The sequence below is a fragment of the Myodes glareolus genome, chromosome 17 (genome assembly GCF_982192425.1).
Source record: "Myodes glareolus chromosome 17, mMyoGla1.1, whole genome shotgun sequence".
Classification (NCBI taxonomy): Eukaryota; Metazoa; Chordata; class Mammalia; order Rodentia; family Cricetidae; genus Myodes; species Myodes glareolus.
Window position 1 is genome coordinate 48,346,268 of NC_142042.1, and position 26,854 is coordinate 48,373,121.

At 57.2% G+C, this 26,854-nt stretch overlaps 1 protein-coding gene across 3 annotated transcripts; it reads left to right on the plus strand.

The window, feature by feature from the left end:
* Positions 1 to 255: 255 nt before the first annotated feature.
* On the plus strand, positions 256 to 25,450 carry Celsr2 (cadherin EGF LAG seven-pass G-type receptor 2). 3 transcript variants are annotated; one of them, XM_048443508.3, is made up of 34 exons: positions 257 to 4,087; positions 8,870 to 9,517; positions 11,585 to 11,807; positions 12,168 to 12,283; positions 12,451 to 12,539; positions 13,256 to 13,413; positions 13,763 to 13,926; positions 14,083 to 14,208; positions 14,551 to 14,717; positions 15,006 to 15,293; positions 15,383 to 15,557; positions 15,766 to 15,907; positions 16,060 to 16,180; positions 16,602 to 16,785; positions 16,946 to 17,047; positions 17,696 to 17,790; positions 17,998 to 18,207; positions 18,705 to 18,888; positions 19,014 to 19,142; positions 19,242 to 19,422; positions 19,540 to 19,707; positions 19,808 to 19,934; positions 20,043 to 20,243; positions 20,512 to 20,686; positions 20,914 to 21,026; positions 21,160 to 21,239; positions 21,326 to 21,452; positions 21,542 to 21,664; positions 22,066 to 22,193; positions 22,397 to 22,485; positions 22,590 to 22,772; positions 22,914 to 23,081; positions 23,172 to 23,406; positions 23,756 to 25,450. In XM_048443508.3, exons 1-34 carry the CDS (start codon positions 775 to 777, stop codon positions 23,781 to 23,783), a joined length of 8,760 nt encoding a protein of 2,919 aa, XP_048299465.2. In that variant the 5' UTR covers positions 257 to 774; the 3' UTR covers positions 23,784 to 25,450. The 3 variants fall into 3 exon arrangements, with proteins under 3 accessions (XP_048299466.2, XP_048299465.2, XP_087753755.1); XM_087897629.1 differs by having other exon boundaries at positions 23,903 to 25,450; XM_048443509.3 differs by lacking the exon at positions 22,590 to 22,772 and having other exon boundaries at positions 256 to 4,087.
* Positions 25,451 to 26,854: the final 1,404 nt, after the last annotated feature.

A 26,854-nucleotide genomic window follows, 5' to 3' on the forward strand; every position in this document is an offset into this window, starting at 1 on the left:
TCCCTGTGTGTCTTCTGATTGCTTATTCCTCTTTAAGCTGTGGTTGGGATCCAGGACTGGTCGGGAGCATGTCTGATGAATTGGGAAGAAAAATGCCACCAGCGGCGGGAATCTTAGAGCATCTGTGCAGAAGAGGGCGCTGGGTGGGACCCACCTCCTTCGGCGCGTTGGGCGTCGCCGCTTTAAGACGGCGGCGGCGCGAGCAGGTCTATGGTAATGAGCCGCCGCCGCCACCGCTGCTCTGCAGAGCTTGCCCGCCCGCCGGGGAGGCGAGGGAACGCGGGTCTGGGCCCGGGACCGCGGCGACCGGCAGTAGCCGCGGCGAGGACGCGGGGAGCGAGAGGGTGGCGCAGGGCGGTCGTTGGCAGCCAGGCCCGGGCCGGAGCGTGCGGCTCCGCAGGCGCAGGTGGGCGATCTCGCGCGGGCAGAGGGGACACCCTAGGTCTCAGGAACCCGGGACCCGGCAGAGCCAGGGGTCCTCGCGGCCCGCGGGAGCAGGTGGAGAGCGCCCAGAACGCAGGTGGAGGCGCAGCGTGAGCCCGCAGTGGTCGTGGTGACTCGGGAGCCGGGCGGGCTTCGAGAGTAGGGTAGCCCGGCGCATCGTGGGGCTCAGCGCGCGGCGCCGCCGAGCCATCTAGGTGCAGGCCCTGCGGGACGCACAGGTGGCCCCCGGGGACCGGCGCCCTGGCCCGGGCATGAGGCGCGGCGGGGCCGGCAGGAGCCGGAGGAAGAGCCGCCGCGGCTGTTGACCCGGCTGGCCGGGAGCGGGGAGAGATGCGGAGCCGGGCTGCCAGCGCCCCCCTCCCAACGCCGCTGCTGCCGCTGCTACTGCTGCTGCTGCTGCTGTTGCCGCCGTCGCCACTACTGGGAGATCAAGTGGGGCCCTGTCGTTCTCTGGGGTCCGGGGGACGCGGCTCCTCTGGGGCCTGCGCCCCCGTGGGCTGGCTCTGCCCAGCCTCCGCTTCGAACCTCTGGCTTTACACCAGCCGCTGCAGAGATTCCGGTATTGAGCTTACTGGCCACCTGGTGCCCCACCACGATGGCCTGAGGGTCTGGTGTCCAGAATCAGGGGCCCATATCCCTCTTCCGCCATCCCCTGAAAGCTGCCCCTGGAGCTGTCGTCTCCTGGGTATTGGAGGACACCTTTCTCCACAAGGCAAGCTGACCCTGCCTCAAGAGCACCCTTGCTTAAAGGCCCCACGACTCAGATGCCAGTCTTGCAAGCTGGCACAGGCCCCAGGGCTCAGGGCTGCGGAAGGATCACCGGAGGAATCTATGGGTGGGCGCAGGAAAAGGAATGTGAACACAGCCCCCCAGTTCCAGCCTCCCAGCTACCAGGCCACAGTGCCCGAGAACCAGCCAGCTGGCACCTCTGTTGCATCCTTAAGAGCCATTGATCCAGATGAGGGTGAGGCAGGTCGACTTGAGTACACCATGGATGCCCTCTTCGATAGCCGCTCCAATCATTTCTTCTCCTTGGACCCAATCACGGGTACTGTCACCACAGCTGAGGAGCTGGATCGTGAGACCAAGAGCACCCACGTCTTCAGGGTCACTGCCCAGGATCATGGGATGCCCCGACGGAGTGCCTTGGCCACACTTACCATCTTAGTTACTGACACCAATGATCATGACCCTGTTTTTGAGCAACAAGAATATAAGGAGAGTCTCAGGGAGAACCTGGAGGTTGGCTACGAGGTGCTTACCGTCAGGGCCACCGATGGGGATGCCCCTCCTAATGCCAACATTCTGTATCGTCTGCTCGAGGGGGCTGGAGGCAGCCCCTCGGAAGTCTTTGAGATTGATCCCCGCTCCGGGGTGATCCGAACCCGTGGCCCCGTGGATCGGGAAGAGGTGGAATCCTACAAATTGACGGTGGAAGCCAGTGACCAGGGTCGGGACCCGGGCCCGCGGAGTTCCACAGCTGCTGTCTTCCTGTCTGTGGAAGACGACAACGACAACGCACCCCAGTTTAGCGAGAAGCGGTATGTGGTTCAGGTGCGGGAGGATGTGACCCCGGGAGCCCCGGTTCTCCGAGTCACAGCCTCGGACAGAGACAAGGGCAGCAATGCCCTGGTGCACTATAGCATCATGAGCGGCAATGCTCGGGGACAGTTCTACCTGGATGCCCAGACTGGGGCTCTGGATGTGGTAAGCCCCCTTGACTATGAGACAACCAAAGAATATACACTACGGATACGGGCTCAGGATGGTGGCCGGCCTCCACTTTCCAACGTCTCTGGTCTAGTAACAGTGCAAGTCCTGGACATCAACGATAATGCCCCCATCTTTGTCAGCACCCCTTTTCAGGCCACTGTCCTAGAGAGTGTCCCTTTAGGCTACCTAGTTCTGCATGTCCAGGCCATTGATGCTGATGCTGGTGACAATGCCCGCCTGGAATATAGCCTGGCTGGAGTTGGGCATGACTTCCCCTTCACCATTAACAATGGTACAGGCTGGATCTCTGTGGCTGCGGAGTTGGACCGGGAAGAGGTTGATTTCTACAGCTTTGGTGTGGAAGCCCGAGACCATGGCACCCCAGCACTCACCGCCTCGGCCAGCGTCAGCGTCACCATCCTGGATGTCAATGACAACAACCCAACCTTTACCCAACCAGAGTATACAGTCCGGCTCAACGAGGATGCGGCCGTGGGCACCAGCGTGGTGACGGTGTCAGCCGTGGATCGTGATGCCCACAGTGTCATCACCTACCAGATCACCAGTGGCAATACCCGAAACCGCTTCTCCATCACCAGCCAAAGTGGAGGGGGACTAGTTTCCCTTGCCTTACCTCTGGACTACAAACTTGAGCGGCAGTACGTGCTGGCAGTGACTGCCTCCGATGGCACAAGGCAGGACACAGCTCAGATCGTGGTGAATGTCACCGATGCCAACACCCATCGTCCCGTCTTCCAGAGCTCCCACTATACAGTAAATGTTAATGAGGACCGGCCAGCAGGCACCACGGTGGTACTGATCAGTGCTACGGACGAGGACACCGGGGAGAATGCCCGGATCACCTACTTTATGGAGGACAGCATTCCCCAGTTCCGAATTGATGCAGACACCGGGGCCGTCACCACCCAGGCCGAGCTGGACTATGAGGACCAGGTGTCTTATACCCTGGCCATCACTGCTCGGGACAACGGCATCCCTCAGAAGTCTGACACCACCTACCTGGAGATCCTGGTGAACGATGTAAATGACAATGCCCCCCAGTTCCTGCGGGATTCCTACCAGGGCAGTGTCTATGAGGACGTGCCGCCCTTTACCAGTGTCCTGCAGATCTCGGCCACTGACCGCGACTCTGGTCTCAACGGCAGGGTTTTCTACACTTTTCAGGGGGGGGATGATGGAGACGGTGACTTTATTGTAGAGTCGACATCGGGCATTGTGCGGACGCTGCGGAGGCTGGATCGCGAGAACGTGGCCCAGTACGTTCTACGAGCATATGCAGTGGACAAGGGGATGCCACCGGCCCGCACACCCATGGAGGTGACGGTCACTGTGTTGGATGTGAATGACAACCCCCCTGTCTTTGAGCAGGATGAGTTTGATGTGTTTGTGGAAGAGAACAGTCCCATCGGGCTGGCTGTGGCCCGGGTCACAGCCACTGACCCAGACGAAGGGACCAATGCCCAGATCATGTACCAGATCGTGGAGGGCAACATCCCCGAGGTCTTCCAGCTGGACATCTTCTCGGGGGAGCTGACTGCCCTGGTGGATCTGGACTATGAGGACCGGCCTGAATATATCCTGGTCATCCAGGCTACATCCGCACCCTTGGTAAGCAGGGCTACCGTCCATGTCCGCCTCCTTGACCGCAATGACAATCCACCAGTGCTGGGCAACTTTGAGATTCTTTTCAACAACTATGTCACAAACCGCTCAAGCAGCTTCCCTGGGGGTGCCATAGGCCGCGTGCCTGCCCATGACCCTGATATCTCAGACAGCCTGACATACAGTTTCGAGCGAGGAAATGAACTCAGCCTGGTCCTACTCAATGCGACCACAGGAGAGCTGAGACTGAGCCGGGCACTGGACAACAACCGGCCCTTGGAAGCCATCATGAGTGTGCTGGTGTCAGGTAAGGAAGATGCCTGGTGGTGTTGGGGTGGGAGAGGCCTGGGCAGCCACTGGAGGTGGAGTATCATCCAAGGAGGAGCTGGTGACTCCACTCTACCAGGTGGGTAGCCCAGAACTGAGAGATCAGGAACCAGCCTGAGAAGAAACCCCAGGAATCCTGGCGGCTGGTGCAGGCCCCGCCTGCTGCCCCAGGCTGGGCTGGGCTGCTTTGGTTGGCTGCCCCCTGCCTACCAGACTGTGACGTGGTGGGGGAAGTGTAGTGAAACTGCCCTGACTATGGATGCCAAGAATTGTGAAAAAAGGGCGCGTGGAAGACTAACCGAGCTGGGGGAGGGGGAGGGAAGCCCTTGGCTGGGAGAGGGGAGACAACTTGGCCCCTGAGCACCCCTGCCACCCTCATTAGGATGGTCCTGTGATCTCACACAGCCTTTGGCAGGTCAGAGGGCTCCAGGGACACAGGGTTCCACCAAGGGGTCAGGACCCTGCTCTCCTCTCTCCCGCCTCTCTGCAGAGCTGCAGAATCGGCTGACATGGACTTTGTCTAGAGCATTCTTTTCCCTCCAGGCAGAAAGAGCCTGGCTTGGCTGCCCCTTTAGAGCTCCAGGCAGGAAGTAAAGCCAGAGTTCATTGTCTTCTGAACAGACCTCACTGTCCTGAGTTCTTCCTTGAGGTTTTGGTTGGGGGAGGGGTAGCAATGAAGTCAGGGCAGATGGACCTTCTGGGCCCCTAACTTCCCCGTGGGTTGTTCTTGGGGCTGCTAGGCCTTCCTTGCTGACATGATGGCCTAGGCTCAGGAAAACAGACCCAGGGATCAGAGTGCACCAGGACTCCTGAGCGTTGAGGGCAGAGACTCCACAGTCCTGATTTGGTGGGGGGGAAGAACAGAATCCTAGGGGCGTGGGAGCCTGGCCGGAACCCAGGCTGGGCATTCCTGTTGCTTAGCCAAGCGCTCAGCCTGCAGACACCTCAGACAGCAGGAGTTGGGGAAGGAAAGCAGGCCTGGGTGACAGTATTCTATCCTTTCTGTCAGTTCTGGGGTGAGAAGCAAGGTGGGTGTGAGGCAGACTCAGTAGCCAAGCACCTTCCTGAGTCTGGGAGTTGGGACTTGTGAAGGAGGTGAAGGAGGAAGAGATTTTCCCAGGGGTGAACCCAGGCACCCCACTCCAGGCAGCCTTCACACATCAGGGAAGGGAAGGCGGCCCCAGCCCCCTTTCTGCTCATACTTCTGATGGGACAGATACTTCCCGGTCCCACCTCTCAGGGGCTGCAAGGACCAGGGAGAATGAGCTCTCGAAGGCTGTGGTTTCGGCTTTGAGCCACCTGAAGCCTCAGTTCCCCTCCAGGAGGAGGAAGGCTCGTCTGGACCACCCTCATCTGTGCCTGGCACTAGAGGCAGAAGAAGGGGCCTGTGCCTCCTACCCTCCATCCAGAGCCTTCTGTAAAGAATCTGGCTAGACATCTAGGGCCCGTGTGGAGGCCAGCCCCTTAGCCTTTGTTACCCTACCATGGCACACAGCCTCAATCCACAGCCCTCTTGGCTAGAGGGAAAGGCTGGGGCAGCACCTACTACCACTATGGCTGGCCTTTTTACCCTTACCTCCCTCCCCCATCAGCCCTGACCCTTGGAGGCAGTCACCAAGGCAACCCCAAAGTTCTGGAGGCTGGGTGAGGGGAACTGACGCCCACTGCCCCTTTGTCTTCCTTCTCTGGTTCTTTGTCTCCTCCTTCCTCCCACCCTGCCCATGGGGACCCTCCTGCACTGCCTGTCTGTCACCTTCTCCCCGCTCCTGTTTTCTCTTTCCTTCTCCCCCCTTTTCCTCCACTGCTGGCTCTTTTCCTGGGCCTTTGTTTTCCCCTGTTGGTCTCTGTATTTAGATTTGTGTTCCCTTCTTCCTATGGCTGTAGCTGCCCTAGCCTGGGCTCCATGGCTCCCTGCAGCCCAAATGGTCCAGGCTGCTGCCTTCTTCAGACACACAGGAGATCCTGCCCAAGGCTTGCTCACCTCCCAGATGGCAGAGCCTCTGCCAGAAGAGGGAAGGCTGGGAGTCTGATTCTGGCATCCTCCTGGGTACAGCTGGCTGAGGCCGAGACCCAGGTGGTATTTCCTGGGTCAGAGCCTACCCCAGCTCTTCTGTCTAAAACAACTCAGGCAGTGCGCTGGTCGCTCCCATTCCCAACCTGCAACTGAGGGGAGACGCAGGTCAGGGCTGGGAAGAGGGACAAAGAGGAGAGAGAAAGAGCAATGGGTTGGTTGCTGGGGTGAGGACAATAGCAGAGGGGCAGGTGGCCACAGATGGTGGACCAGATGGGAAGTAACAGAAGCAGGCTGAGAGAGGGGCGCAGACAGGGCCTGGGCTGACGGAGGGGACACAGGCAGGAGCGTTGGTTCCCAGGGCCAGGGGATGGCAGAGCTTCTCTTGCTCTGTGTAGAGTCCTGTGTTGCTTTCTGTCTGGAGGGAACTCCCCATTAGAAAATACCAGGCTGTCACCAGGCTGTGACTTCAGCTCCTGCTCAAACCTGGGCCCAAGTGCAGGCTTCTGAGAGGAGGAGGCAAAGGAATCTGATCATCATGGGGACCTATGGGCAGGCCAGAGGGCTTGGAGGACTGTGGGCTGTTGTCTTGGTACCCTAGGCAAAGTGGGAGGGCAGAGGTGAGCAGCGGTCAAGGCATCAGGCTGGTTGGTGAGAGCAAACAGATCACAGCAATGAGGCTGGAGAACGGGGAGGCAGTGGGCCCAGGGCACGGCTGAGATGGGTGTCTGTCTTCAGTAAACACTTGGGCTCAACTAACTGCCCAAGGACAGCCACCTGAAGTAAGTGTGACATATCCAAAACAGAGTCCTGTAAGTCTTTCCTACTTCTGCCTCAGCAACACTGGCTCCAGCTCTTTCCAACCTGGGTGCAAATTTTGCATCTGACTGAAGTGTCTATTGCCATATTTTCTTCCTTCCTTCCTTCTTTCCATCCTCCCTTCTTTTTTATTTCTTTCTTTTTTTCTTTTTTCTTTTTTCTCTTTTTTTGTTTTTCAAGACAGGGTTTCTCTGTGTAGCCCTGGCTATCCTGGAACTCACTCTCTAGATCCTGCTGGCCTCAAACTCAGAGATTTGCCTGCCCCTGCCTCGGAGAGCTGGGATTAGGTGTGTGCCACCACCACCGGCTTGTTGCTGTGTTTTCAAGAGTCCAAGGGGCTCTCATCAGCATCTTAGTCTTTACTGAACAGTCACTGTGTGGAAGGCATTGCATTACATGGGACTTGCCCCTGTAGCCCTTCCAACCCATTTCCCTTTCTCTGTAGCCCAGCTTTCATTTTTAATCTAAACAAAGTCCATTCCCGTGTGTGTGCGCACATTCAGGTGTGTATGGCACTTCTGAGCACAGGGTGTGTGGGCGGAGTGAGACACCCGTGCATGTGTTAGTGAGTGAGTGTGCTCCCTGGGGGTATGGCAGGCAGACCTTTGGGTACAACTTGGTGAACCAAGTCGGTGATGAGTAACTAAGAGGCCCTAGTGCCAGAGGAGAGACCAGCCCAGTGGTGGAAGTGGTCTCAGGGTGGGAAGCTGCCCAGGCTCTTCGACTCAGATTCCCCACCCCCCACTTACTTTCTCCAGCTTGGAGCAGTGGGTGGTGCTACCACTGTCTAAGGTGGCTCAGCTGGATTTCCTGGGGTGGGATCCCCTAGACTACCCAGAGTTGGGCGGGAAGAAGGCTTTGTGTGAAGGGTGTTGCCATGGGAATAGCAGGCTTGCATGGAAGCAGTCAGTCATGGAGCCGAGAGCAAGGGGGACCCGATGGCCCACTGACCCAATTCATCTTCCACTCCCAGCCTGCAAAGGAATGATGAGAGGCAGGGTTATAGAGGGACTGAGACGGGCAGAGTAAGGGGAGGGAGTCTCTCGTGGTACCCTGGGCCCTCTAGGAAAGTGAGCAGGGCCAAAACACAGTTTGGGGGTAGAGCCCAGAGACTGGTCCCAGGGGACAGGCCTTATACAGAGCAGGGTAAAAGGCATAAACACTGGAAGGCAGTTCATGCATCATACCAAAGAGTATTGAGAAAACAGGCAAAGAACAGGTTAGAAAAATCTCATTTTCTTACACACACATGGGGTGACTGGTTAAGGAGTGACTGGCTCACAAGCAGCACATCTCACTGGCCACTTATGCCATCTGGAAAAAAGGTTTCTTGGGTACCTTGTAGGGTATGGCCTGGATTTTAACCTGTTTGCACCCTCTATTCCTGGGGCTCCCTCATCCTCGTGCATTCTCCACCTGGTGCTCCCTCTGCCTGGTGCTCCCTCTGCCTGGTGCTCCCTCCTCTCGGTGCTTCCTCCTCTCAGTGCTCCCTCCTCTCAGTGCTCCTTCCTCCTGATGCTCCCTCTTCTTAGTGCTCCTTCCTCTTGGTGCTCCCTCCACCTGGTACTCCCTCCACCTGGTGCTCCCTCCTCTCAGTGCTCCCTCCTCTCAGTGCTCCCTCCTCTCAGTGCTCCCTCCTCTCAGTGCTCCCTCCTCTCAGTGCTCCCTCCTCTCAGTGCTCCCTCCTCTCAGTGCTCCCTCCTCTCAGTGCTCCCTCCTCTCAGTGCTCCCTCCTCTCAGTGCTCCCTCCTCTCAGTGCTCCTTCCTTCTGATACTCTCTCCTCCTTTTCTTCACTCCTCCTCCGATGTAATCACACAAACTTTCTCCCTCCTCTGCTCTAAGCCAGGGTTCGTGACTTGGCACTTCTGTTGCTTGGCACATCTGCTCTGCCTATCACAAGCCTAACGTTGATCCACGTTGCTTCTCTTCAGATGGTGTCCATAGTGTGACAGCCCAGTGCTCACTACGCGTCACCATCATCACAGACGAGATGCTCACACACAGCATCACGCTACGCTTGGAAGACATGTCCCCAGAGCGATTTCTGTCCCCACTGTTGGGACTCTTCATCCAGGCTGTGGCAGCCACATTGGCCACACCTCCCGATCACGTAGTGGTCTTCAATGTACAAAGAGATACTGATGCCCCAGGCGGCCATATCCTCAATGTGAGCCTGTCGGTGGGCCAGCCCCCAGGACCCGGGGGTGGGCCGCCATTTCTGCCTTCAGAGGACCTGCAGGAGCGCCTGTATCTCAACCGCAGCCTGCTCACCGCCATCTCAGCGCAACGCGTGCTGCCCTTTGACGACAACATCTGCCTGCGCGAGCCCTGCGAGAATTACATGCGCTGTGTGTCCGTGCTGCGCTTCGACTCCTCCGCGCCCTTCATCGCCTCCTCCTCGGTGCTCTTCCGGCCCATCCATCCTGTTGGGGGTCTGCGCTGCCGCTGCCCGCCTGGCTTCACAGGAGACTACTGTGAGACTGAAGTGGACCTCTGTTACTCAAGGCCTTGCGGACCCCACGGGCACTGCCGCAGCCGAGAGGGCGGTTACACCTGCCTCTGTCGTGACGGCTACACGGGTGAGCCTAGTGCAGGGACCGTGAGGGCAGCTAACCACGGGGGCAGCCCTGCGGGGCTGACGCTCTGGTCCAAGCCCCAAAGCAGGCTAATGATGGGGCTGCCCGATTCCTTCCAAGAGTATAAACTCCAGCTGCCCCAGACATTCTTAGATCCTGCTTGCTGTTTGACAACTGCCTGCTTAGGAAGTCAGAATGAGCAGCCTTCTGTTCGCTGTGCAAGCCCACACACCCACACGCGCACTGGCACATGCGCGCCTGCACACATACCCACTGAGACTGTGTAATTGAGGTCAGTCCTGCACCTGGGTTTGTGTTTCAGCTCTGCCACTAATAGCTGTGTGGAGACGAGAGTTACTGAGCTTCTCCTTCCCACAGTCTTTAAGATGGAGAGAACTCATCTATTTAGGTCAAGAGTTGCCTGTGAGGAGGACTCATGTAAACAATTTGACACGCAGAGGAAGCTGGCTTGTGGAAAGTGTTGGCTTATGTTTAAATGCTGAGGTGAGGCGACTTGATCCAGTTAGAGGTGTTGCTGGCCTAAGACCAGGACTTGGTCCTGCTGAGTGAATCCCTTCATTAACTTTCCCCACCCAGGAGCTGGAGGAAGGCACTGAGGAGCTGAGGTTTGGAGGTATGGGAGTTACAGGACACTGGCCTGTCGAGCCCTGAGCAGAGTGGCTCCAATTTCTGCCTCCCTGTCGGCCTATGGCCGCAGGTCTCTTCACACCCTGCCCCTCCCTATAGATGCTGTTGCTCCTCGACTACAGGACTCCCTTGCTCCTTTTCCCTCCCAGACTCCCAGGCCTCACGTCCTCCAGCATCGGGCTCACGGGTTCTGCCAGTAGCGTAGGCAGGCTCCCTGCCTCCTGCCGTATCCTCCTGCCCAGAACTTGCCAGACTTGACTCTTCTGTGCTGCTGCTGGGGGTGGGGGAAGAGGGGAGGGTGAGTTTTGGAGAAGGAAGGGGAGTCTTTGTCCAGGAGGATGGGGAAGGGGGCTCAGAGTAGGCGAACAACAGTTTCCATGGAAACAAGAGCCAGTCACTAGGCACAGGAACGGAGAACCTATCTCTGGCATCAGAATGGGGAGGGAGAAAAGGGAGTAGGTTTTCCCATCTGATGTCTGAATTTTCGCTCCCTGATTCCTCATCTGCCCTCAGGCTCAGGCCCTACTCTCCCAGCCTTGTTCAAGTGCGTAGGGAACCTTAGTTCAGATCCCAAAGTTCTGTTCATAGAGAAGCCCCAGCGACTTCACACCTTCGATCCCAACCCATAACCCAGACAGAAGTGGAAACCCAGTCACATTTCCAGGGAGGAAAACTGATCTCCATGCCTGACAGGAAACAAAAGCACCGGTGGGGAAGGGGGAAGCCTGGGGGCTGGCACGGCCCTCAAACCGTCCTCTAGGTCCTTCCTTTCTTGGTATTTATCTCTGAAGGGGCCAGGGCCGTGGGACCAGGGTCCCTGACAGGGCTGGGAAAGGGCTAAAGAGCTCCGAGCGGCTTGTAGCCAAACCGCAGTGAGAAGGGTATGGTGGGACACTAAGAGCACCTAAGGGGCTGGTGTGTGATGGACTTCAGAGAAGAAAGCCATTCAAAGGGAAGTAAGGATGCTTAGGAGAGTCTGGGGTGGTCGCAGGAAATAGTCCCAGGCATGTATTAGACTTCCGTCACTGGAGATATCCAAGAGAGACAATTTAAAACAAGGAAGGTAAATTTTTGTCTCACGGTCTCTGCAAGTTTCATTCGGTTCTAGTGGCTGGTTCCTTTGCTATAAGGGAATCAGAGGGGCAGAACATCATGGTGGCGGGAGTGTGTGGTGGCGCAAAGCTGCTTACCCAGGAGAGAAGGGGTGTGGGACAAGACGTAGGCTTTGAGGGCACACCTCCAGTGACCTGCTCCATCCAGCTTGCTTCTCCTGATGTTTCTAATCCCTCCTGAAATAGCACCACCAGCCAGGACCAAGCCTTTACCATATGAGCTTTGGGGAGGCGGTTCATATTCAAACCATAGCAGGGGGAGCTCCCATTGCCTTGCCAGGGTCTCACCCTGCTTGTCCTTTCCCCCCAGGTGAGCACTGTGAAGTCAGTGCCCGCTCAGGCCGATGCTCTCCGGGTGTCTGCAAAAATGGCGGTACCTGCGTCAACCTGTTGGTGGGAGGCTTCAAATGTGACTGCCCATCTGGGGACTTTGAGAAGCCCTTCTGCCAGGTGACCACGCGCAGCTTCCCCGCCCGCTCCTTCATCACCTTCCGTGGCCTGCGCCAGCGCTTCCACTTCACCCTGGCCCTCTCGTGAGTGACTAGGCCCCAGGACGGGCGGCAGGGCCCTGTGGGAGTGTGCGGGGTACCTCCTGGTAGGTGGGGTAGCAGGTCAGGCAGTGAAAGTACCGAGAGCCGTTGTTGACAGAGCCCTTGGAGTGACCTGTAGGCGTTGCCAGCCGGCTATCCTCACTCTCAGGATCTGCCTGGCACTCTTCCCCAGCCCTTGAGGGTGGGAAGCCAAGATGCCAGGGTGCTTGTGTGGGCTCATCATCTACATTCTGACTCCGCAGCCTTAGCCAAAGCGTCAGCTTTGGTGTTGCTTGGGTGGATGGGGCACTCGCATCCAGGTGGGTGCCCCGTTCCTTGCCCCCATGAGAACCCCCTAAACAGGTTTGCTACCAAGGAGCGGAATGGCCTGCTGCTGTACAATGGGCGCTTCAATGAGAAACATGACTTCGTGGCTCTCGAGGTGATCCAGGAGCAGGTCCAGCTCACCTTCTCCGCAGGTGAGCCCAGCGCCTCATGGCCTTGCCCACCTCCTGACCCCTCACCTCAAGCCAAATACTTTCCCTCCCAGCCAGACCTGGACCTGGCCCCCATCCCTAGATGTGCCCGCATCTCTGCCACTCCCAGATCTCTTCCCGTGACCCAGCTCACCTTGTTCTTTCTCCAGGGGAATCAACCACGACTGTGTCCCCGTTCGTTCCTGGAGGGGTCAGTGATGGCCAGTGGCACACGGTCCAACTGAAATACTACAATAAGGTGGGTGTGGTGAGGGGCACACAGCACAACTGGAATACTACAATAAGGTGGGTGTGGTGAAGGGCACACAGTACAACTGGAATACTACAATAAGGTGGGTGTGGTGAGGGGCACACAGCACAACTGAAATACTACAATAAGGTGGGTGTGGTGAGGGGCACACAGCACAACTGGAATACTACAATAAGGTGGGTGTGGTGAAGGGCACACAGTACAACTGGAATACTACAATAAGGTGGGTGTGGTGAGGGGCACACAGCACAACTGAAATACTACAATAAGGTGGGTGTGGTGAGGGGCACACAGAGGAGCTAGAACAGGGGCCCTGTTCTTGACTTATATGTTTGCCTAGACCTGGGCATCATGTTTTGGGTTTTTTGTTTGTTCGTTTGTTTTTCTGAGACAGAGTTTCTCTGTGTAGCTTGGCTATCCTGGAACTCACCCTGTAGACCAGGCTGGACTCACAGAGACCCATTTGCCTCTGCCTCCCGAGTGCTAGGATTAAAGGCGTGTGCCATCACGGCCTAGCTGGCCTGGGTGATTCTGTGACTGGTCACAGCTCTCGTGCCTGAGAAGAGGGAGATGTGCCACTTGTCAGGACATTTCCGTCCCACTGGGTAGTCCTTGATTGTGGGAGTAGGTGTGTGGGGAGGTACAACTCTGTGCTTGTGTCTGTGCTGGGCTGTTTGTCTACCGCCTCCCTTCTCTGTCCACAGCCACTGCTGGGCCAGACAGGGCTCCCACAAGGCCCGTCTGAGCAGAAGGTGGCTGTGGTGACTGTGGACGGCTGTGACACAGGGGTGGCTCTGCGCTTTGGAGCTGTGCTGGGCAACTACTCCTGTGCCGCCCAGGGCACTCAAGGAGGCAGCAAGAAGTAAGCAGGGAGGGCAGACCCGTAGCTAGGGAGAAGATGGTGCTGGTCAAGGGGGTAGGGCTCCAGAGTGGGAACCAATCAGATGTGCTCCCCCTCATACTAGTCAGCGTTGGGGAGTTAGACTCAGGCCTTGGTGGGCTGTGAGTGGAAGGAGTGTGAGCTGAAAGCACACTTCTGTCTATATTGGGTGTCCACATAAGTACCCCGACTTCCAGGGCACTGCCCTACACGGCCTCTTGGCCTTGGCCAAGTTCTCCCTTTCTTGGGCCTAGTGGTAGGGTACAGGGTGGGGGCAGGTTGGGACAGGAAGAACCATAAACTTAAACTCGTGTCTCTTCACATTGTCTAGGTCTCTGGACCTGACGGGGCCCTTGCTGCTCGGTGGGGTGCCAGACCTGCCCGAGAACTTCCCTGTCCGGATGCGGCACTTTGTGGGCTGTATGAGGGACCTTCAGGTGGATAGCCGGCACGTAGACATGGCCGACTTCATTGCCAACAACGGCACTGTGCCTGGTACGGAGGCCTGGGGGTAAGGGCAAGGCTGGGAGCCAAGCACCGAGAGGAGCGGCTGTGCGTGGCATGGGAACACCAGCCTGTGTGGTCTTCTAGTGGCTGCTGGTCTTCAGAGCCCAGCCCCGGGGTCCTGAAGTGCCTTCCTTTCCGTTCCAGGCTGCCCCACCAAGAAGAACGTGTGCGACAGCAACACTTGCCACAACGGTGGCACCTGTGTGAACCAGTGGGATGCATTTAGCTGCGAGTGTCCTCTAGGCTTCGGGGGCAAGAGCTGTGCCCAGGGTAGGAGTGGCAGCCACCGGAGGCTGGGGCCTGGGTGCTGTTGGTGTCTGGGATCGCCCCGGCAGGGCAGGGGCAGGCTCTGGGCAGGGCTCAGGGAGCTGGGCTGTGGGTGGAAAAGCGTGTCTGGGCAGAGCTAGGGGAAGGTGGGCAGGAGACAAAGGGCCTAGTCAGAGGCAGGCCCTGGGCACAATGTAGGGCGGGCCCAGGACAGGTAAATGCTTTAGAGGGCGGGGCAGTGAGGGGACTGAGTATAAGGAGAGCCAAGGCCCCATCTCTTAAGAAGCCACCACCGTTCCTACGTCTCTGCTCTGCCCTTCAGTCACTTTTCATCTGCCTTCCCAGAAATGGCCAATCCCCAGCGTTTCCTGGGCAGCAGCCTTGTGGCCTGGCATGGCCTCTCTCTGCCCATCTCTCAACCCTGGCACCTCAGCCTCATGTTCCGCACACGCCAGGCAGATGGCGTCCTGCTGCAGGCCGTCACCAGGGGGCGCAGCACCATCACCCTGCAGGTGATGCAGGGCACGTGGGAGTGTGGCAAGCCCTGGCCTGGCGCGGGCTGCAGGATCCTTCAGGGGGTTGGACCCAGGTGGCCGGGCAGGGCTTTGGGGGAAAGCGAGAAGTTGGCTGGGCCCATTCGGTGGGTCAGTACTGCCATCTACTGGGCATCAGGGGAATAAGCAGTCTTTCCTCTGCCCACAGCCAGGCAGTGGTATATGCATTTGGTGTTAAGGAAGCAGGGCAGTGGATTGGAAGAGGCTATTGAGGTGATCAGCTGATCTTTCCCCTCTCCCATACAGCTTCGGGAAGGCCACGTTGTGCTGAGTGTGGAGGGCACAGGGCTCCAGGCCTCGTCTCTGCACCTGGAGCAAGGCCGGGCCAACGATGGTGACTGGCATCATGCACAGCTGGCACTAGGAGCTAGTGGGGGCCCTGGCCACGCCATCCTGTCCTTTGACTATGGGCAACAGAGGGCAGAGGGTAATCTGGGCCCTCGGCTGCATGGGCTGCACCTGAGCAATATTACAGTCGGGGGAGTGCCTGGGCCAGCCAACGGTGTGGCTCGAGGCTTCCGGGGCTGTCTGCAGGTGAGTCTCCACCCCCAACGTCCCATCCCATCCCATCTCCACCGGGAGTCCTGCTCCGCCGAGGGTCAATGTTGCCCTTATCCCTCCAGGGCGTGCGGGTAAGCGAGACACCCGAGGGCGTTAGCAGTCTGGATCCCAGCCGAGGGGAGAGCATCAATGTGGAGCCAGGCTGTAGCTGGCCGGATCCCTGTGACTCCAACCCATGCCCCGCCAACAGCTACTGCAGCAACGACTGGGACAGCTACTCTTGCAGCTGCGATCCAGGTACACTAAGGGTCCTGGGAAATGAGGCCGGTGTCGGGCTTGCACTCTGTCTCTAATATGCGACCTGGAGTCGGTCGTATCTCTGAGTCAGCATCGTCTACACTTCAAGGGTTTGGCCCTTTGATGCAATGTTTGGAATGTAAAGAAGTAGATGAAGAGGAGCCAGTAGAGGACAGGGACTGAACCTTTCTGGTCCTTCTTGTCCCAGGTTACTATGGTGACAACTGTACTAATGTATGTGACCTGAACCCATGTGAGCATCAATCTGTGTGTACCCGAAAACCCAGTGCACCTCTCGGCTACGTCTGCGAGTGTTTACCAAATTATCTTGGGCCGTACTGTGAGACCAGGTGGGTAGGTCAGGGCTTATGTCTGGTGTCTCTCTGAGCCTTAAAGAGTTTGGCTGGACTGCCGCCAAGGTCAGAAGGACCATATGTGGTTGATCCAAGTGGGAGAGGTAGTGGCAGAGGGGGCTCATGCCTGTTTGGGTTTCTTTCCGCAGGGTTGACCAACCTTGCCCCCGTGGCTGGTGGGGACACCCCACATGTGGTCCATGCAACTGTGATGTCAGCAAAGGCTTTGACCCGGATTGCAACAAGACAAGCGGCGAATGCCATTGCAAGGTGACAGTCCCCAATAAGCCCCTAATATGGCCACCCTGGCCTCTGTCCTGCAACTTCTGGCCCTACAGGGAAAGCAGTAGAAATGGACCTGCCTACAGGGAGCTGAGGGCCCTGTGCCTTTGCCGAGTCTGGCATGGCAAGTGTCTGTTCGTCCTCATTATATGGGTACAGGGGACTCAGGACTAATATTGAATCAGTGAGCCCCGGAATAGCTATATGGGCTGTCTGCAGCCTGTTCAGAATGTCTGGCTTCTCAGTTATAAGCTCAACTCCGAGACATTACCTGCTGTTGAGAATGTTGAATCCTATGCCCACAAGGACCCGGGTAGGGAGGACTCTCTCTGGGAAGGTCACAGCTTGAAGGATTCACTAACATCCAGGAAAGACATCTTTGATCCAATGACCCCTCTTCCCCTCCTAGGAGAATCACTACCGGCCCCCTGGCAGCCCCACTTGCCTCTTGTGTGACTGTTACCCCACCGGTTCTTTGTCCCGAGTCTGTGATCCCGAGGATGGCCAGTGTCCGTGCAAACCTGGTGTCATTGGGCGTCAGTGTGATCGCTGTGATAACCCTTTTGCCGAGGTCACCACCAATGGCTGTGAAGGTAAGGTTCTTAGGAGAGGTAGGTTCTCGCCTCCCTATATGCCACGAGCTTTCATTCCAAAAGGCTACAAGTAGGGTTGGCAGTGGGTTGCGTATGTTGAGGGATGGTTGGGGAGCCTAGACAGAGCTATGCATAGGTGACCTTGTGTTCTTCTCTCCAGTGAATTATGACAGCTGCCCACGGGCCATAGAGGCTGGGATTTGGTGGCCCCGTACGCGCTTCGGGCTACCTGCTGCTGCCCCTTGCCCCAAAGGCTCCTTCGGTAGGTTTTAGCGGACTGCGATGGAGTATCAAAGACTTGATCTTTCCTGTCAGTGGAGTAGAGACAGCGAGCCCCCCGGGCTTGTAGATGCTGGAGTCCTGCTTTCTGGTTTCTAGCTCCTGGAGAGGCCACTCACCCCTCCAGCTAGGCTGATCACGAGTGCCTCTATCCTAGACCGAACCGAACTGTTGAAAACGCTTTGTGTCCTGGGACCAGGGCTGGGCGCTAAACTCAAAGGCTCCTACTTTTGGCTAGCTACTTAGTACTGGGGTTTTGCCATATTCAAGGGGAGATAGTCCTGAAGAATATGGGGTGCCGGGTACCCTTCCAGCCACAGAATGGGGGTTGATGCTGGCCCTTAGATGAGCAATGAGCAGAATTCCTAGGTAGGAAGTAGTAGAGTACAAGGTGGTAGCTGAGTGGAGGGGATAGTGATAGATCGGGGTGTGCAGGGGAGGTTACAAACCTCTGTTCCCATGGCCTTTGCGTGTCCTGATTTCGAAGAGGTTTTTGGCTCTGGAGTTCTGTACATCTGTCCTCTTATTTCCTTATGAGCTGCTCGTCCCTGTCTGGCTCAAGAGGTCCCACAAGTGGATCTGGGTCCTCCTGTGTCTCCCTAAGCCCCGCCCTCTTGTTTCTTTCCTCCAGGGACTGCTGTGCGCCACTGTGATGAGCACAGAGGGTGGCTCCCCCCAAACCTCTTCAACTGCACATCAGTCACCTTCTCAGAGCTAAAGGGCTTTGTAAGTTGATCCCCCCCTCATCTCCTCTTCTTCACCCCCCCCCCCCCCCCCGTCTTTGGAAATGGAGCTTCTGAATCCCATTCCTGCTTTCCTGAGGCTCCCACCCTCAGGGGCCACCTCTTCCCCACCAACCTGAGGCCCTTTTACGCCATAGCCCCAGTCCCCACCCTCCTGTCTGAGCCTCTGCCCTTCTGCCCCTCTGCCCAGGCTGAGCGGCTGCAGCGGAATGAGTCGGGCCTGGATTCAGGACGCTCCCAGCGGCTGGCCCTGCTGCTGCGCAACGCCACCCAGCACACCGCCGGCTACTTTGGCAGTGACGTCAAGGTGGCCTACCAGCTGGCCTCACGACTGCTGGCTCACGAGAGTGCCCAGCGGGGCTTTGGGCTGTCTGCCACGCAGGACGTACATTTCACCGAGGTGGGGCTTCAAGTAGGCATAGTAGGGCCCAGTGAGAGATCCTGTCCCTGGCCCTCTTAGGGGACAGAAGGGGATACTCCTCTCCAGTAAGGCCACACCCCCTGGCGTCAGGCCTCCGTGACAGCCTGTATGCTATGATGCAACACAGGTGATTCAGAGAATCTGCTTCAGCATCAGGTCTCGAGTGCCTAGCAGAGGCTGCTTGTACTGAGGTGTGGGCTGACCTGAAGCAGGGCCCTGCCTGTTATAGCAAGAGCTCAGTCTTCTCAGGGAACCAAAGGGCATGCAGCAGAAAGAGGCATAGGAGGGCACACTGCGTAGCTCTGATCTAGAGGGTGGGGGAAGGGTTAGAGGCAAAATACCCATGATGGCAGTGGGTACAGTGGTACACCAGGCTTCCCAGGGAGGCAGTGGGGACTCCTGAGGAGAGGCACAGGCTGTCACTTGGTATGAGTCTGACCACAAGCACATGCCGCTGTGACCATGCCCATCTCCAGAATCTGCTGAGGGTGGGCAGCGCCCTCCTGGATGCAGCCAACAAGAGGCACTGGGAACTGATTCAGCAGACCGAGGGTGGCACCGCCTGGCTGCTCCAGCACTACGAGGCCTATGCCAGTGCCCTCGCCCAGAATATGCGGCACACCTACCTAAGCCCCTTCACCATCGTCACCCCCAACATTGGTGAGATGACGCTGAACTGGGGAGGGGTGTGTGGAGGGAGTCCCCCTTCCAAAGGGCCGCCACACAGGGGTCTGGTGCCTGCCTGCCTCACCTGGTGTCTGACTTGCCACCGTATTCCTCTTTAGTCATCTCTGTCGTGCGCCTGGATAAAGGGAACTTCGCTGGGACCAAGCTGCCCCGGTACGAGGCACTGCGTGGGGAGCGTCCCCCAGATCTTGAGACCACAGTCATTTTGCCAGAGTCTGTCTTCAGAGGTCAGCAGGGACCGTGGATGGGCACCGACTTGGCCTGGGGAACCCACGCAGAGGGCGCAGAGGGCAGGGCCAGCTGAGTGTAGCGGTGCTCTCTTCCAGAGATGCCTCCCATGGTGAGGCCTGCAGGCCCCGGCGAAGCCCAGGAGACCGAGGAGCTGGCGCGGCGGCAGCGGCGGCACCCAGAACTGAGTCAGGGAGAGGCAGTGGCCAGCGTCATCATCTACCACACTCTGGCTGGGCTCCTGCCCCACAACTATGACCCGGATAAGCGTAGCCTGAGGTCAGTGGCCAGGACAGAGCCTGGGAGGTTAGGTGAAGCAGGTGAACGCGGAGGCTTCTCCTAACGATAACGGTGTCCTGTGGCTGCCCTGGTGACTGTGCACCTTTCTGTCATCAGGGTTCCCAAGCGTCCAGTCATCAACACACCTGTGGTGAGCATCAGTGTCCATGATGACGAGGAGCTCCTGCCGCGTGCTCTGGACAAGCCGGTCACAGTGCAGTTCCGCCTGCTGGAGACGGAGGAGCGGACCAAGCCCATCTGTGTCTTCTGGAACCACTCCATCCTGTGAGCCTGTTACCACCCTTACCCCCATGGTTTTGGACCAAGAGTCCAGGCTTCTGGCTGTCCACGCTTCTGCCTCCCTAACCCTGCCTTCTTCTCGCAGGGTCAGCGGTACTGGTGGCTGGTCTGCCCGAGGCTGTGAAGTCGTCTTCCGCAATGAGAGCCACGTCAGCTGCCAGTGCAACCACATGACGAGCTTTGCTGTGCTTATGGATGTGTCCCGACGGGAGGTGGGGCTCCGGGGGTAGCCCAGAGCTGTGAGCGGGAGCCGAGCTGGGGGGCTGGGTGCTTAGGCCTTGCTCTTCCTTGACGTGCCCCTTCCGCCACTCGTCCCTCAGAATGGTGAGATCTTGCCACTGAAGACTCTGACGTACGTGGCCCTTGGAGTCACCTTAGCTGCCCTGACAATCACCTTCCTCTTCCTCACTCTCCTTCGTGCCCTACGCTCCAACCAACACGGCATCCGACGCAACCTCACCGCTGCCCTGGGCCTGGCCCAGCTGGTCTTTCTCCTAGGGATCAACCAGGCTGACCTCCCTGTAAGATACTTCCTGTCCCAGAGAGCTTCCCAACTTCCAGTCCCAGTCAAGGCTCCTTGGTGACCCCTCTCTAGCCTTCTTCCATCCCTTCTCCCACCGCAGTGAATTGCTAAAGAGCCCGGTCCAGGACCTAGCCCACAGTTTGCTCTTCACTAGCTCTCTCCTCCGAGGCCGCACACACCACCAGGCCTCCCCACTGCCTCCCCTCACCCCCAGCACACTCCTCGTACTGGCCTTCTTGGCTCCTGACCAGTGTCCTGGCCCTCAGTTTGCCTGCACAGTCATTGCCATCTTGCTGCACTTCCTGTACCTCTGCACCTTCTCCTGGGCTCTACTGGAGGCCTTACACCTGTACCGGGCACTCACAGAGGTGCGAGATGTCAACGCCAGTCCCATGCGTTTCTACTACATGCTGGGCTGGGGCGTTCCTGCTTTCATCACAGGTACCTTGCCTCCCTTCCTAGCATGGCGATCCCATATCTCTAGGCTAGAGTCCATGTCTTGTACCCCAAACCTGTAGCTCAGGTCCTAAGACTCCCTTCCCTCTATACTCGGTCAGCCTGGCGTTGGGTGTCAGGGGTTCTATGTGCTCCACACCCGGCTCTTGGAACCTTTGGCTGCAGCCTTGTTTCCTCTACCGTGAGCTCCTTGCTTGGCTTCTGTTCTCCAGGTCTAGCTGTGGGCTTGGATCCTGAAGGCTACGGGAATCCTGACTTCTGCTGGCTCTCCATCTATGATACACTCATCTGGAGTTTTGCTGGACCGGTGGCCTTTGCTGTTTCGGTAAGTGTTGAATTGGAGTGAACGGGTTGAGTGTGTCCTCCAGATCCCCTTGAAAAAGAGCTGAGGCTTCTGAGCAGAGCAGAAACCTTGGTCTGTGCTCTCTGTGCCTCTCATGCACCTCTCCACTGCCCAGATGAGTGTCTTCATGTACATCCTGGCAGCCCGAGCCTCCTGTGCTGCCCAGCGGCAGGGGTTCGAGAAGAAAGGCCCTGTGTGAGTATCGGCAGGTGGCTGGGCACAGGGTGGGCACTGGTGCGGAGAGCCTCATGGCCGATCTCACAGATTGCCCTGCCTTCCAGCTCCGGCCTGCGTCCCTCCTTTGCTGTCCTTCTGTTACTGAGTGCCACGTGGCTGCTGGCACTGCTTTCTGTCAACAGTGACACCCTCCTCTTCCACTACCTCTTTGCTGCCTGCAATTGTGTCCAGGTACCTGGCTCCACCCTGCCGAGTGGAAGGGAACTTGCCTGGGGGTGGGTTGCCTGAGTGTGTCAACCATTGCTCTCTCTGCCTGCCAGGGCCCCTTCATCTTTCTTTCCTACGTGGTGCTCAGCAAGGAGGTCCGGAAAGCACTGAAGTTTGCCTGCAGCCGCAAGCCCACTCCTGACCCTGCTCTGACCACTAAGTCCACACTGACCTCGGTGAGGGAGCCTGGATCTGAGAATAAGAGGTGTCTCGATGGAGGGGGACACAGGCCCATAGAACCTGTCTTTCTCTGCACTTCTTACCTGGGCACCCTTATCTCTGCATCCCTTCCTCTAAGGAGGAAGGGGTAACGTGGCACGTGTGGCCTTGGGAAGAGTTGCTGTCACAGGCAAAGTCAGGGCACTGGGTGTGTTCAGTGCTGCACAGCTATGGCATGACTATGACCATCGCTAGGCCCTAAGGTGAAGGCAGCGTACAAGGTGCCTTCCACTTTAAGACCTGGGCATCTGGGAGGGAGAGAACTTAGGGCAAGTTCCTGGCACCCTTTACTTTCTTCTAGCTTGGAGCCCATCCCTCCAACTCCCCACCTCACTGGCCTGTCTTGTCTCCTGCCTAGTCCTATAACTGCCCCAGCCCCTATGCTGACGGAAGGCTGTACCAGCCTTATGGAGATTCAGCTGGCTCACTGCACAGTGCCAGCCGCTCAGGCAAGAGCCAGCCCAGCTACATCCCCTTCTTGCTGAGGTGAGCCCTGGGAATGGGAGTGCTGAGGAGGACCGAAAGACCGTGCATGCTAGAACCAAGACTAGCCAGTTGCTAGGAACTGCCTCCGACTGTGGCCAACACAGGTCACAGCTTATAGATTAGAAGCAGTAAGGAACACAAGGTAGGACCTGGGAATCCCGCTAGCGAGATTGACCCCTAAAATGTGGCCTTGTCTTTTTTAGGGAGGAGTCCACGCTGAACCCTGGCCAGGGTCCCCCTGGCTTAGGGGACCCAGGTGGCTTATTCCTAGAAGGTCAAGACCAGCAACACGGTGAGGACAGGAAGCCGTGGCTGCCTAACAGGGCAGGGGCCTAGCTTTTGCTGAGGGTGGGCAGGGCAGGTGGGACAGTTGTGATCCCTCCCCTGACCTCCCAGATCCCGACACGGACTCTGACAGTGACCTGTCCCTGGAAGATGACCAGAGTGGTTCCTATGCATCTACCCACTCATCTGACAGCGAGGAAGAGGAGGAGGAGGCCGCCTTCCCTGGCGAGCAGGGCTGGGACAGCCTGCTGGGGCCTGGAGCTGAGAGACTGCCCCTGCACAGTACCCCCAAGGGTGGGCCAGCACCAGGGCTGCAGCCTTTGGGGGGCAATGGAAGCCCAAGAGGCTAGGGCTTCTTGGACAACAGAACTGGGGTGGTGGCTGTCCTGGCTGACTACCCTTCTCTGGGACTCATCGATTTCCTTTCTTTGACAGAGGTGGGCCCAGGGTCTGGGAAGGTCCCTTGGCCAGGAGACTTTGGGACCACGAAGGAGAGCAGTGGTAGTGGACTCCTTGAAGAGCGGCCACGGGAGAACGGAGATGCCCTATCTCGGGAAGGGTCTCTGGGGCCCCTTCCAGGCCCTTCTACCCAACCCCACAAAGGTGAGTGAACTATATCCGCCGGCTGGGGTTCTGTCTGATGCCCCAGCGCCTCCCATCCGCAGTTCATGGTACCTGCCTCCTCGCCCCCAGGTATCCTCAAGAAGAAGTGTCTTCCCACCATTAGTGAAAAGAGCAGCCTCCTAAGGCTGCCCCTGGAGCAGGGCACAGGGTCTTCTCGGGGCTCCTCAGCCAGTGATGTCAGTCGGAACGGACCTCCTCCCCGCCCACCACCACGCCAGAGTCTGCAGGAACAGCTAAATGGGGTCATGCCTATCGCCATGAGCATCAAGGCAGGCACGGTGGATGAGGACTCTTCGGGCTCCGAGTGAGTCGGGTCGGGCGGGAGGTTCAGGGTGTCACCTGTAGAAGGCCTGGCGGGGGCACAGCTGCCTCTGAGCTTCATCGGGCTACTCTGTCAGGCAGTTGAAAGACAGATGGGCTAAGTGGAGTCTAGCTCCCTTGCGTGCCCAGACACCATGGTGCTCTGTTGGGAGGGTATCCCAGACCCCCTGGGCTTTAAGTGCTGCAGCCTAGTCCAGGGCAGCCTGAGAGGGTGGGAGCCGGGGCTACTTTTCTGTTTCTTTCTCTGGTGGAAGCTGCTCACTGTCCCCCTCTGCTGCTCCAGCTAACCCTCTGTCTGCCTTCTCTGCCACTCTCCTCTCCTGCCTCTCCAGATTTCTCTTCTTTAACTTCCTGCATTAACCCTGGGCCGGTGTTCCTTCGTCCCCCCCGAAGCTCCCTCCCCTCCCCCTGCTGCGCTCATGCCCCGCTCCTGTCTTCTGCTTTATCCTGCCCCTGCTCCCTACTGCCCGCTGAAGCAGCGATGAAACGTCCATCTGAGGAGCCTGGGCCTTGCATCTAAGGCCGTCTAGTGCCAAGTCCCTCCCCCACCTCCCCCCTCACTGCACTTTGGACCCCTGGGGCCAACATCTTCAAGACAAAGTTTTTTCAGAAAAAAAAAAAAAAGAGGAAAAAAAGAATTTTAAAAAAAAGGATCTCCACTCTTCATGACTTCAGGGATTAATTTTTTTTATACGCTGGAAATGGACTCCCCTTCCCTTCCCAAAGAGGATAGGACCTCCCAGGATGTGTCCCAGCCTCTCTTCAGTTTCCCATCTGCTGTGCCTCTGGGAGGAGAGGGACTCTTAGGGGGCCTGCCCCTCATTTGCCATCACCAAAAGGAATGGACAAAGCCACATGCACCAGGGGCATGAGCCCCTGCAAGGCTGTACCAGACAGGCCTCAGTTGGTGAGGGGTCAGGACAAAAAAAAAAGCCCTTTCCGCCGGCCAATTCCACCTCTCCCAGGAACTGAAAAGCCCTGTCTGGCCAGGGGCAGAAGGACTCGTCGCCCCTGGACCCCCCAAATGCTGCATGAACCATTTTAAGGGGAAGCCTGTGCCCCTACACGGGGAATGACTGCCCCAACCCCTCTCCTTTTCCTGGACTCTGGCCATGTGCTGCAGCCCAGGCGTTTGCTCAGTTTGCTGACCCCAAAGTGCTTCATTTCCCCAGCCCGACCTTCTGGGGAGGGCCAGTCATGGTTAAGTTGGGCTTCTTTGCTGTGTGTGTGGCACCAGGAGGAAGAGTAAGCACAGAGCTGGCTTGCTGGCCCTGAGGAGCCTCGAGCACAGGTTGCAAGTCTGGGTTCTGGTGCCCCCGCATCCCTCCCTCCCCAATCAGATGAATGCCATTTTGTCTAACCTGCTGTGGCCTCTGAGACATGTTCTATTTTTAACCCCTTCCTGGAATTGGCTCTCTTCTTCAAAGAACCAGGCCCTGTTCCTTCTTGTCCCCCTACTTGTCCCCCAGCTCCCTGTGAAGAGAGAGTTAATATATATTTTTATTTATTTGCTTTTTGTGTTGGGATGGCTTTGTCCCAGGGGGTCTGATGTGGCCATTGCAGGCTGGGTGAGCGTCTAGCAGACCTGGATTTGGGGCCTGCCATCCTTCCTCTTGCTCTGTTGCTCCCCTCCGTTTTGACAACTGCTGTTCATTTGAGTCGCCTTTTTCTCTAAGCATGTGTCCCAGACATGTCACGACTTCCCTTCTAAAGCAGGTGGCCAGAACAAAGGCTCCGGGCAGGAAAAGATGCCCGTGCTCCTCACTTGGGAGGCTGGCCTCTGGCTTTTCTGCCATGAATTCTCACCTGCCCCCTGGCCTCTCCCCTCAGCAATTCCTGTAAAGGGTTAAAAATTTAACTGGATTTTTTTTTTTTAAAAAACTACTGATGACTTGAGTTAAAAAAAAATACAAAGATGCTGGATGCTCCCTTGATACTAACCATCGGGCTGTACAGCTTGACTGTTGCTGTGGATACGGTAGCGTTTTTGGTTCCCCCCCTACTACTGAATAAACTAGTTCTGTGTAGGTGCCTCGTCATCATTGCTGGCTTTTGTGTTGCAACCTGGGTGGAGGCCTGGATTTGGGGAAACAGGATCGGTAAAGCCTTGAAGCTCCCACGAGGAGGAGGACGGGGAGACCAAGGCCGTATCAGCAAAGAGCCCCGAGCCTGGCTGTTTGAAGGGTGATAAGGTGGGTGGGTAGGAAGATATCTTTTTTCCCCAGGATACAGAACTGGCATGGCCCAAGAGGCTCCACATATCAGACTGAGCCCCAGACAGGAACAAATTCTCTGGGGCAGAATTCTGTAGCTAGGGAGAGATGAGGGACAGGTGGGAATTTGTGGGCCATTTTTTAATTTGTTCTTCGGGAGAATGAAGCATATCCTCATTCTGGGGATAAGTGTGTGCTTGGGAACATCGCTTCTAGTCCCACGTTTTTGTTTCTCAAAGGTCGGTCCAACAAAATAGCACCGACTGTGGAGGCAGTGAAGGGCTGAAATTGTAAGCACACCCCAGAAGCAGGTGAAGTGGCCTAATTTGTCTGAGCCTTAGTTCCTCCATCTACAAAAAAAAACGAGGACAGGGGTAACAGCATTTGCCTAATTGAGCTTTTATGAGGATTAAATAACTTAACACTTGCAAAGTGCTTAAAGCTGTTCACAGGTGCAGAGCAAGAGGCCCATAAACACCTGTCTTCCCAGTTGTTGCTTCAGGGGTGGATGGGTGGGAGACGGAGTACACAGACTGGAAAGGAGAAATCCAGGCCAAAGGACAACTGAACAAGAAAAGCGGCTGTGGCGGGCAGGTAGACACTACCAAATGAATGCCAGCCACTTCAGCAGGTCTGGAGTCACGTTGGGTGGAGGCAGAAACTCAAGATTGACCCAATGTGAGAGGGGGACGTGCCTTGCCGGTTCCAGCCACCAGGTGGCAGCAGTCCAGGGGTCTGTGGCTGGCTTTGCTTCTCCAGCACCCACGGGGACTTGGATCAAAACAAAACAAAACAAAAAACCCCCAAACAACAGAAAAACCTGCCCCCTACTGGCCATGCTTAGGTATGTGTTCTTAGGCTTGTTGATACGACAGAAGCCAGTCAGAGCAGGAGGTCCCCAGCTACTCCTGTTCCCTGAGTTCTATGTGGCGGCCTTTCCACTCAGAGGATGGAGGCCCAGGCTGGAAAACCGGACAGGCAAATCCTAGAAGACTCCAGGAAATCAGGAAACTCAGCTACTGACTGGCTGGTAAGCCTGCCCTCTCTATGGCCCACCTAGTAGAACTCCCCTGACCTCTCATTAGCACCAAGCCCTGGGACAGGCTGACTGATGGAAGATGAGGTAGGCAGGAGGTTGGGGAACACACCACCTGAGGCTTTGTTGCCTCATGCCAAGGTTCTCCAGGACAAAACACATGGCACCTGTGAGTGTCCTCT